Source organism: Eptatretus burgeri, chromosome 12 (assembly GCF_056783735.1).
Source record: "Eptatretus burgeri isolate ZD-2024b chromosome 12, Ebu_testis_v1, whole genome shotgun sequence".
NCBI classification, from domain to species: Eukaryota; Metazoa; Chordata; class Myxini; order Myxiniformes; family Myxinidae; genus Eptatretus; species Eptatretus burgeri.
Window position 1 is genome coordinate 51,692,397 of NC_140972.1, and position 12,500 is coordinate 51,704,896.

Genomic DNA, 12,500 nt, shown 5'->3' on the forward strand with positions numbered 1-12,500 from the left:
TTTGATGAGTCCCCAAGCAAACTTGCTGTTGGCTTAATGGTTAATTTGGCTGACTTAAGATCTTAGGGCCGTGAGCTCAAGGCCTTGTCTCACCGTTGAATTCACATTAGGTACCAATGACACTTTCTTGGGATCTCCCTTTCGTCAACATCGGACACATCTCCACTTGTGAGACGTCTGCCTCAATTATGTTTTCTCTTCCAAATCTTGTGTCCCTAACGCCTACCTCTCTGCACCCATCCTTCCCAGTCGTACCCCCATTGCTCCTGAATTATGTCTTTGCACCTGAGAAGGTGGAAAGTTTTTTTTGCAACTCTCGGCGACTGTGACTCTGCAACTGGACTGGATGACATCAGCTCGTGTGTCCAAAATAAACCCTGCTCTGCTGCTCTTGCACTTCCTGTCTCTGTCCTTTTCACCCTGCCATTTACCATAGGTCATCTTCCATCTGCTTGGAAATCGGCCAACATCACAGCATTACATAAAAAGATGCAAAGACGGATCCCCTTAACTACTTACAAATTAGCTTGCTTCCAATCATCAGCAAGGTCATGGAATCCATCATTACAGTTGACATAAAATCATTCCTTTTCTCAAACAGCCTCATCTCAGATCATCAATTTGGATTCAGACCTAGTCGCTTTATCTTGGACATGCTGCTTCTACTCTCCCAAAAATGAATGGAAGCCCTCAATATCAGAAATGAGATCATGGCCATCTCTGTGGACATATCTCGAGCTTTTGATACAGTCTGACATCCTGCCCTACCTACCCTGCTCTCCAAACTGTCTGCCTTTCATATCCAAGGCCAACTCCACTCTTAGGTTCCTGACTTCCTCCACTCTCCTTACCAGTGTGTGGCTCTCAACAGAACCCTTTAATCTCCCCTCTGTCAAGACTGGAGTACCCCAAAGCAGTGTTCTAGGCCCCATCTCTCTGAATATCTGGAAAATCCTCTTTATCTCTTTGCTGATGACTCGACTCTCTGCCATGACATCTCTCATCCTTCTGACAGGCTGCAGCCTCTTCCCTCTCCTCAGACCCTGACAAAATCACAAACTGGTCAAACACTTAGAATATGTCTTTCAATTCTGAGATCCCCCTCGATCTCCCCCTCGATCTCTCTCACCGCAAATGCTTCCACCTACTTTCTCACCAACCCTCTCAAAGAGGTTATGTCACCAAAACTCTTGGGTCTTACTCTTAGCCATGCTCTCCCTTTCTTGGATAAGCCACATTTCAAAGCTGGCTTCCAAAGGCAGACGCTGACTGGACATCCTCCCTGTTTTTGCCATTTTAAGTGAGTGAAGCATTCACCAGACAGACATGACAAGGCACCACCAGGTTTTAGAGGAGGGAGACAAGTTTGAAAGCTCATTCTTGAGATTTGGCAGATGTTGTTTTCTGGCTTTCCTGAGAGTAGACACACACCCGTTGTGGGCATTGTGGAATGATCTGAGGTTACCTTCGGTTGGATTTGCCTTCCAGGTGGAGAATGCAAATTGTTTTAAAGCAACTGCCTCGCCACAGGATTCAGAGTACCAAGAGCGTGAGGATGGGTAAGGTAATTGAAGAAGGTAGGATGAATCTGCATAAGAAAGAGCGGGTTTTTGTGGAAGAATTCCCAGGCTGAATTGGTATCAGTGGTGGTGGTGGATATCGGAGATCATTGACGAAGTGTTATTAAAAATAATAATAATAATAATAACCTATCCCCCTTTTTAGGTCATCTCTATCGAGATGACCTAATGAAGCCGGACCAAATGTCCATCCGTACGTCCGTCCGTCAACAATTTTTCTTTCCTATCTTGATGAAACTTAGTATTTGGGTAGAGGTCGATGAGTGTTGCACAACGATATAACTTTTGTCCGGGTTCAAGGTCAGGGTCAAGGTCACGAGGTCACGTAAGTTATAAAAATCGCCATTTTCAAAACCTATCTAGTCTGCCATTCTACAAGATATTCGGCAACTGTTTAATTATTATGGTAGTAAAAAAATATTATCTTGTATCTAACCGGACAGATTTTTGAATTTCCTTCCCGTTTGATCGTCACGTGATCTGGAAGATGGCCAAAAACGCCGATGCAATTCGCAAAGAAGAAAGAAAGGAAGGAGAAATATAAATATAAAACACATTTTTAGCCTTTTATATTTATACATTTTCCGCCGAAGGTGCAAAAGTTTCAAAACCCGAAATGTAATCGTCGGCACTTATTTTCAAAATATAATTTCGTGCACGCGCGCCAAAATGCCGAGTCATCTTTAAAGAAACTGCGCAGTTCGAGCTGCGCAGTAGAACTGCGCAGTAGTCTTTGGTCATAGCTGAACATTGAGAACTTGTGGTATTATAGAGATGACCGTCACCCCCACACGGGGGTAATTTTTACAATTGAAATGATGCCCTAACATTTGCGGATTTGACATTCAGGGCAATTTTCCAGGAACGTATACCCCGCAAATGTCAGGGTCTTGCAGTATAGTGTAGTATGATATCTCAAGTTATGGACTGACTCAGACGAAACTTGGTGGCTAAGTTAGGTGTGTGCCAAGGATGAATTGATTTGATTTTGTTTAAGATCCGGATCTGAATACGAGAATATTTTAATTTTTTTTTTTTAGTGATTCTTCACCATTGAGAAATAGAGTGAAAAAACGATATATTAGAACGATATTTTTAAAAGTTGTGGATGACTTTTGACAAAATTAGGCAGATGAGTTGGTTAAGTGACAAGAACAAGCTGATTCAATTTTGGTTCAGGTCTGGATCCAAATCCGGCCTATCGGTGGGATACAAAACATAAACCATTCAGCCTGGCGGAGGTATGCGTGCTACCGAGTGCCATTCTAGTTAAATATTTATTTTCCTTAAACAATACAGAATGGTAATTTGTACATAATTAAACTAAATATTGTTTAATAATGTTGTTTTATGAATTGGAAACAATCACTGTTGAATTTGGCACCTTCAATTTTGTGAACATATTTGATTACAGATGGTATATTCAATTTACTTCTGTAATAACACAAACATACTGGATTTTTCATAATTTAGCCAAACGTCATGAAAACGTGCAATTTTATGGCTGGGCAACATCGATATTCAGATTCAGCACCCAAAATTATGTAATGAACCAAATTTATAGATGGTGTGAAAAGGTGACCCACAAAAAATCTGAAATTCTATGGTGTCAAGAAGCCACTTGTTGTTGGCCACAGTCATTTGGGTGTTGGCCACAGTCAACTGTGTCAAGAGTGTTGGCCATTAGGGGATGTACCAAATCTTGCTCAAGGGCCTGCACACCAAACACATCCCATATCTATAGAATACTCAACCTGTTTTGGGGAACATTGACCTCTTCATCCTGAAGGATGTATTGACCAATAGCAGACTGGACAGCCAACCTCCCATCACTGCTACAAATCGCAGTGATGACTATGAGTAATGACCATTATTTTGATTTATTCCGACTCTGTGGCCTAATGACTGGAGCATCCACTCTGAGTCTGCAGGGTTGGCGGTGCAATTTGGACCCTCGCCGAGTCATACCAAAGATTCTAAAAATGGTACATTCTGCTTCCTTGCTTGACACACAGAATTTTAAGGTTAGAACACGGACAAACCCCCTCGGTTGGCGTCCATTGGGAGGAGGGAATTATTAAGGTGTGGCGAGAAGCGATGTGTGCATGAGGTTCTGGTCCATAAAAATATGGTGTTGCCAGTACCTGGAGTGCTCTGTGAAGTGACCACTTATCTCAGGTGTCAGTGGCTGTGTTCATCTTAAGTCTTTCTCTGTGCACTCTCAGCTCCTCCACAAGCTTTTGACCCTATATTAATGAAACGTAATCCTCAGCCTTCATGAACAACACAATCGTTGGGCACAACCAATGCTGGAAACATTTTATTCTTGAAGTTAATATAAAACTTGAATGGAAGAGCCCATACTCCAACCTTCCCTCCCTCTGTTTCCAGTACTTTATTCCCATTGTGCTTGTAATTTTGTAGCCTGGCAGTGATCCTCACTATGAAGATACAGCTAGCTGTTGAAAAGGTTTTCCCTTTCCCAATTACCATTCATGTTCTCTGCAGAAACGTAATGAGGCACAAGCGCAAAGCCAGCTCCATGCCATCTGGTAAAAGCTCCTCTTTGTTTTTCTTTTAAAATGTGTGCATGAGTGGTCTGAGCCCCATTTTAAACGGATCCTCCCTGTCACCGTGTTTCAGGTGCAAGTGCATCTGAGAACACTGACTGCGCTGCCACGGTAGGTTGTGTGGGTTTGGATTTCTTGAAGTATAGAGTGGTTAACTGACCTACAGAATTTGCACTCTATTAAATGGATTTTTCAATGTACCTGTATTCCCTGATAATTTTGGTCAACTGCATTGTGTACCGTATTGTGCCACCCAGTGGTGGTGGGAGCGGGTATTGCAAGTCAATTGTGGCGATAACTTGCAAATTTGTAATGTGCAAATGCTTGACTAACCCCGCCAGAGGGAGGGGGTATTACAAAGGAGCGGGTGTTTCATATGAGTATCATCCTGGGATTCCCTGCCTCTTGGCTGGAAACGCTTCAATTAACTCTTCATATAACTTGTAGCATCGTGCAATCTGCACAAATGATATCTGAAGGAGAGGAGCAGTTCTCGACACAATTAACAGAACATTAATGTGTACAAAAGACATCTGAAGGTGGAGTGGAACACCTGACACACTTGGAAAAACAGCGAGACCAAAAAAACTGCACGAAAATGCTCTGAAAGAATAAATCACATACAAAATCAACCCAAAGGGTGGGTAAACTGCTGGTATATATGTGTGTGTATGTACGTGCTGACCCGTAGCTTGACCAAGAACGAGAATTGCTTTGCAATACATGTCCCCTACCAATATGATATTTTCTAAGTCCACAATAGGCATAACTGTGAAAAATTGATGAAATGCCCTGAAACTCGAACTTTTTCTGTAACTTATCATTATACAGCCATGTACCAAGTTTCGGTTGAATATGTTAAACGGTATGGGCAAAAAGTCTGAAAAACCACAGGTGGGACAGATTGAGAGCAAACCTTTTGTTGCCTCTGGTGAAACTGGTAAGGGAATAATAAATCAGAAGAGCACCCCACCCCTCACAGAGTCCACCCTGCCCCTTTTTAAAATGCCTCTTGACACAAAGGATAACAATCACTTCTGTCTCAGTACAAAAATCACTCTTAGTGTTTCTCAGGATTCAAGGTTATTTTGTTGAAAAATTATTCATCGTTCTCTTTGGAAAGCGTCGTTAACACTTTATATAACATTCAACATGAAGTCATGTCCGCCCCTCTTTCCCCGCCAACTCACAAATAGTCAGGTGGCTTACTGCCATGAAATGATGAAATTGTTACAAGAGTGATAAAAGTGCCAATTTTTTTTATTTATGAGTAGCTATACGTATATGGATGAAAAAAAAATCTCATGCTCCAAAACATCAGTCCATATTTCGGGTAAAATCAAAGATGTCTGCCATAGACTCGTTAAAATCCATACATCCTCATATTATTTGGTACTACACCAGATAGAAACATGAATAAAATGCCTTTTTATATATTTTCAGATACAAGGACTCCATTGATTTGCCAACCGAGCTTGACCAACGGATCTGCCAGCAATCACAGCCTTATTGCCGCTATTCATGGAAAAAGCTGACCCCTGTAATGGTCAAGCATGCAATGAACTTTGTACAGGATGTAACAGAATTTCTCAATCCAGGACAAATAACAATCTTAGCTTGTGACTATCCAATATTTTCTATGTGCAAGTATACACAATGGAAACACCCCGTTACACATGGAGTGGAGAAAATGGTAATGTTTGGAGGACTTCATGTAAAGAAAGCCCTTTGGACCACACTTGCAGATTTCCTGAATCCACCTGGCTGGACTTGAGGCACCAACAGAATATGGGTTTGCCACATCCGAAATAGCACAATCATTCTTGAAGGTTTCACATGTAACAGACCTGCCATGCCCATCAAGTGACTGCACTGGCCCTCGGAAAACTCCAGCAAGATGCATTTGTACAAGCCGAGGATGAGGAAACATTTGAGAATTGGTATGGTTGAAAAAAGTCCAACCTTTCAGTATTGGGACATTGCAAAGAAAGTGGAGATCCTCGTACTTATCTGTCAGGTCACATAGAGAGATAAACTTTGTACTTTATGTAGAGGTATTGGTCAGGTATGGGAGCATGTGCCAGAACAGCGCGTCGCTGCGTCCACTTTCTGCCGGTACTCCAGGGGCCTCCGTCTGGCCATCCCCCAGGCAGATGCCAGGCCCATCCCCATCTCCTTGTGATGCTGATCAACCTGCTGCAACCACGAGGAACGTGGTCGGCTCATTGGCCGCCTCCACTCACGAGGCTCCCTCGCTGAGAGAATCTGGTGAGCAGGATCAGCATCAGGAAAACAAGCCACATGTCCATACAGCCGCAACTGACGCTCACGGACTATGCAGGTAACAAATCTCATCTGAGTCTCTCTCAGCAACCGCTCGTTGGACACAAAATCCGACCAGCGATAGCCAAGGATTCTCCGAAGAGACCTGGTACCAAAGGAATTAAGTCTCCGTCTCAGATCCTTGGTCAGAGTCCAAGTCTCGCATCCATAGAGCAAGACTGGAAGTACCAAAGACCTGAGGACTCAGACTTTCGTCCTCCCGCACAGGTACCAGCAGCGCCACACCCCATGATCCAGTGAATCCATGACTCCCCAGGCCTGACCCAGATGTCTATTGACCTCTGACTCACAGCCAGCAGAGACATGAATATCACTGCCAAGGTCAATGAGTCTCTCCATGACCTCAACATCCTCACCACAAACAGACACAGACTGGACAGCAGCATCCAAGATGTCACCGAAAGCCTGGATCTTAGTTTTGACCCAAGAAACCCGTAATCCCAGCGGCTCCGACTCCTCATTCAGCACCTCGAGGGCCCCCAAAAGGATATCTAAAGTCTCCGCAAAGATGACTGCATCATCTGCAAAATCAAGGTCCGAGATCTTGACATTCCGAAACGATGCACCGTAGCTTGATCTCTCCGACATCCTCCCTAAAATCCAGTCCATACAAGTGCTGAAAAGTGTGGGGGCAAGTACACACCCCTGACGAACTCCAGTAACAACTGGAAATAAGTCAGAGATGGTACCACCACACTTCACAGCACTCTCAGTACCAGAGTAGAGTTCAGACATCAGATTGATCAGTTTTGGTGGCATCCCATGAAGACCAAGAATCCTCCAGAGGACATCCCGATTCACTGAATCGAACGCTTTACAGAGATCAACATAGGCTGCAAGCAGCCCCTGCCGAAACTCTCGTCTGCGTTCGGTGAGGTCACGAAGAGTTAGGATGCGGTCAATTATTGACCTCTTTGGTGTAAAGCCTGACTGCTCTGGACGCTGGTGCTCAAGCAGATGGTGGCGAACCCTATCAAGAATTATCCGAGCAAAGACCTTGCCCAGCACTGAGAGCAGCGTCAACCCTCGGTAGTTGTTGCAGTCTTGGCGATCACCCTTCCCTTTCCAGAGAGGAATAACGAGGCCCCTCTTCCAATCAGTTGGGATGATGCCTGTGTTCCAGGCAGAGCACAAAACTGCATGCAACGACACGAGTGCAGCATTTCCACCAGCCTTGAAGTTCAGCATTGATGCCACAGATCCCTGGAGATTTGCCCCGTTTCAACCGGTTCACCACAGCCCGTGTTTCCACAAACGAAGGTGGACCACAGTTGATTCGAGGGTCAGCAACAGGGATTGTAACACCCTTGACGTCCAACTCGACAGCTGGGGGATCAGCCCGGTACAACCGCTCAAAGTAACCGGCCCAGCGGGCCTTCACTTCAGACTCCTCTGTCAAGAGCCTACCACTCTCTGCTCTAACTGCAGTGCTCCGAGGGATGGGCTTGGATGAACGCAATGCGCGAATTCCCCTGTAAGCAGGAGAATCACCTGTCCACAGGTGATGCTCTACCCCCTCACAGATTCCTCGCACATAGGCCTCCTTGTCCACCCTCAGTGCACGTACAGTTTTACGCCTCAGCTCCCTGGACAGCTCAGCTCTGCCATTCAGCCTGGCCCTGCGACTCTGGCCAATGGTATCCAGTGTCCCTTGAGAGACAAAATTCTTCTTTGCCCTGCGGTGAGTTCCAAGACATCCACCGGCAACATCAAGGACGATGGTCTTGAAGGCACTCCACAACTCTTCAGGACCCCCCAAAGCACCCAGACCCCCCAAGTGTCCACTCAGGCTGTTCGCAAACTCCTCAGCTACTCTCTCATCCCTGAGCTTGCCAACATCCAGACTCGGCTGAGATGGTACCATTCTCCAGGATTTAAGGTGCAGCTTTAGAGTTGCTACAACAAGCCTGTGGTCACTATTGAGGAACTGAGCACTCCGGTAGACCCTGCAGTTCTGGATCATCCTCCAGCGACCGTCAATGAGGACATGGTCAATCTCCTTTGCCGCACCGCCAGCATTGGAATACCAAGTCCAGCGATGAGCTTGTGGGCGCTGAAACCATGAACCAGCCACCCTAAGTGCATGACTTCTTGCAAAGTCAAGGAACTTAGTGCTATTCTGGTTCATAGTTCCTGACCCATGGGGACCAACACACATCTCCTAACCATCCCTATCAGTTCCAGTCGATGCATTGAAATCCCCCAAGACTAGAAGTGTATCTCGTCTGGGGCACTGATCAACCACAGACTCGAGTGTGGCGTAGAATGTGTCCTTCACGGTGAGATCACTCGCCTCAGTCGGAGCATAAACCGAGACCAGGGAAATGACATCTAAGGAGTGACAAATCCTTAATCTCATAATACGCTCGTTGACCGGTGTTACCTCAATTATCATTGGGGTCAGCTTATTGGACACAGCGACAGCAACTCCTTGGGTATGGTAACCATCAGAGCGACCAGACCAATAGTAGGTGTAACCACCCACCATTATCTCGCCGCAATCCGGTCTCCGAACCTCAGAGAGAGCTGCAATCCCGATGTCCAAACGCTTGAGCTCAGATGATAACAGAGACAGGTGATCATCCTCTCTTAGGGATAGGACATTCCAGGCACCCACCCGAAGGGACCGCCTCAGGTTAACCCAAGGAGACTGCCGTCTGGTGGACGACACCTCAGCACCACTCCGACACACTCTCCCGCAATCTGACCCAGGGATGTTACCCTGTGGTTTCCCTCCTCTCATCAAAGATTGGTGGTCCTGAAGGCTTTGCCCCAATCCCGTCATCCGGTGAGCTGCCCTGTGAAGGGAAGCTGCACAGGAGGTACTCCCACGGAGTGGGTTTTCAGATGTTTTGGCGGTTTTGTGTTTTACGGTGGCCGGAGTGCAAATTCTGCCACCAACCTCCTAATAAAAAAGTAACCCAACTGCAGGAGGACATCCGCAGACACAGTTGGGCACTAGATATGGATGGCCGTTGGCTCACAAGGAGCTCCTCCACCCTTTGACAGGTTTTGTTTTTAATCCTGCTGGGTGTCCATATCCAAACACCCTCCTCACCAGAAAACCTGGTGGGGGAGACGGTTTAGTCGCCGACAACCCAACCATGGAACAGGTTTACATGGTACCTGTAGCAGGTCACAGATCTAATCTGACCTGACGAATATGACGAACCTGAGGTATTGGAATCGCTTATATTCCTTTTCTTCGCACTGGACAACGACAGCAGGTGGGTTAGTGTTCATCTTCGTGACATGAAATCGTTGCCATCAGCTGTTCAAGAGAAATTAAAGGAGCATTGTGTCATCGTGAAGAACAATCATTGATTCTCAGCTATTCCTATTGACCAGACATACAAACAGGAAAATGGAAAAGGGGTGGGTGCCATTGGCCTTATGGAGAATCCTGATGTGTTCAGGAGATAGATGATTTCTGGTCCTGAACAAGCCCGACTCATAACTCTCTTTGAAAATGAGTACTTGTCATCCAATGATGAAGAAATCAACGACCAACATAATGAGGAAGGCCTTTCAACAAAGAAGTCATTCCAACATCAAGTCAACAGCCTCAACAAAACAATGAACGGGTTTGGGAATCCATTCATAGAAGACTGTTCAGAGTTTCTTGGCTGATCAACTGGTGGTTTCCTCTTGTCTGATCAACTCGTGGTTTCCACCGTTCACAATTTTGAGAATCTTGGTTTATCCCAATACCAGAGGTATCGGAAGGATGTTCTGTAGGACAGAACAAAGTCAATCCATGACTCAATTAAACGAAACAACTTACCATTGCTCAAGACACCCAAGCCCAAGATCAAACCCAAAGCAAAGGAGCTTCCATCTGCCCTGAATGAAACAAACCTTTTTGGTTGTCTCTCCATCACTAACCAGCAGAGAGGTGGTGATCTGGATGTGTTCTCCCTGGAGAATTAGACATATCCCCCTTGTCTATTTGACTGGTAAACTTTGGACAGGCACTAAATCAGACCTCATGAGATGCTTTGATACAAGTGCGCAGAATGAAATTCCTGACATGTTTGATTGCAAAAATTTTGATGTGGCAGCATAAGTGCCCACTCTATTTACTGCCACTGCTTTGTTCTTTATATTACATTCTTGTACGACTAACAAATTATTTGTTTTCAATCAAGTTGAAGTTACTTGGTTGCTTTGATTGTGCAATTAGGATCCAAGTGAAACCATTCAGGAAGATAAGAGAATAGGTCTAATTATCTGAGCAAACTTGCTTGGAGGTGGGTGGCAACATGTATTACCATTTCAAATTGCCGTTCAATCCAAGTAATCTCTAAACGGTGACCTAGTTAACATTGCTGCGGACCCGGGGTCGGGGGCGAAGACCACGAGGGGTGAGCGACCTGGGGTTCCCATCAGACTCTCCGGATTCGCAGGCCGTCGCACATGAATAACTCTGTGGTGTGGCAGGTTGCTAATTGACCGTGAACGCCAATAACTCGACCATGTGACTTAGTACTGTTTACCTAAAGGTCACGTTATCTAATTACCGGGAGACGACCTCGGTACGCACTTGCTCAAACCGGATCACCTTACCAGATCAGATGCAGCCGAGCGGAACTACCAAGCACGTACCGGCGAGGAACCAGATTGTTGGGGAATAACATCCCGATTAAACGAGGGTGCGGACCATGCTGGACCAATGGAGGAAAAGACTAAAATGAGCTGCATACATTTACGAGGTCCGTCTAAGAAGTAACGGGACTGACTTCACAGAAATTTTATTCCAAACAATATATTGAAATCACAGCTTGTCCCCTTCAACATAGTTTCCCTCCAGTCTCACACACTTGTCCATCCTCTTCTTCCACGCTTCGATGCACCCCCGGAAGGCTTCTTCTGGCCCTTTTGATGGCTTCCACATCAGGAAATCGGGTCGCCTTGATCACCCCCTTGAGCTTGGGGAATAGGAAAAAAATCACAAGGGGCCAAATCTGGCGAATACAGGGGTTGCGCCAGAGTTGGCACGTTCCTCTCTGCCAGAAACTGTCGGATGCTCAGGGCACTGTGAGCAGGGGCGTTGTCATGGTGGAGCACCCAGGCGTTGTTCTCCCACAGATCCCTCCTCTTGTCCCGGAATGATCTCATGAGGCGCCGGAGGATCTCATTGTAAACGTATTGATTCACTGTTTGACCCTGTGGTAGAAACTCGAAGTTGACGATGCCCTTGATGTCAAAAAACGCGATGAGCATCACCTTGACCTTCGACTTCGACATCCTTGCTTTCTTTGGTCTTGGTGATGCCAGACTTTTCCACCGACGACTCTGCTGTTTGGTCTCGGGATCGTCTTCGAATATCCACAATTAATCGCCAGTAATGACTCTCCCGAGCAGGTCTGAATCATCCTCGAGACGCTTGGTAATGTCTTGACAGACAGTGACTCTCTGCTGTTTCTGGTCCTCGGACAACAGCTTGGGGACCATCTTTGCGCACACCTTGTGCATTTCAAGATTTTCAGTGATGATGCTCCAGACAGTGTCCTTGTTGATGGAAAGTTCCTCAGCAATCATCCGCACCGTGAGTCGACGATCTGCGCACACCATCTGCTTCACACACTCGATGTTGTCCAACGTTCTGCTCGTTGAAGGTCTTCCAGACCGTGAATGGTCTTCAACCTCCTCCCGTCCCTCTTTGAACATCTTGTGCCATTCAAATGCACGTGTACGTTACATCGTTTCTTCCCCGTAGACTTGCTGCAGCATTCTGAATGATTCGGAAGGTGTTTTGCCAAGCTTGGCAAGAAACCTCAGATCGGCTCTCTGCTCCACGACTCATAGCGCGACGACTCAGACTAGACAATGTGTAAAGCATGACCTGTAAAAAATCACACAATGAGCGCAGTCAACCATCACCAATCATATATATGTATATGTGTATGTATATATATATATATATATATATATATATATATATATATATATATATATATATATATATATATATATATATATATATATGTGTATATATATATGTGTG

General features: G+C 45.5%; 1 protein-coding gene across 14 annotated transcripts in view; it reads left to right on the forward strand.

Moving 5' to 3' along the window:
• The window catches only part of LOC147015616 (transcription factor AP-2-epsilon-like), a 36,235-nt gene that overhangs the window by 1,312 nt on the left and 22,423 nt on the right, over positions 1 to 12,500 (forward strand). For 6 of the 14 annotated variants that reach the window (XM_085850544.1, XM_085850549.1, XM_085850545.1 and 3 more), the window contains exons 2-3: positions 4,089 to 4,132; positions 4,224 to 4,261. The exons of 4 other annotated variants lie outside the window; for them this stretch is intronic. In XM_085850544.1, the coding sequence (XP_085706670.1) occupies positions 4,096 to 4,132; positions 4,224 to 4,261 (75 nt within the window). In that variant the 5' untranslated portion in view covers positions 4,089 to 4,095. Of the gene's footprint in view, positions 1 to 4,069; positions 4,133 to 4,223; positions 4,262 to 12,500 lie in introns of those variants that run through there. 4 more of the 14 variants (XM_085850541.1, XM_085850539.1, XM_085850540.1 and 1 more) reach the window with 4 other exon arrangements.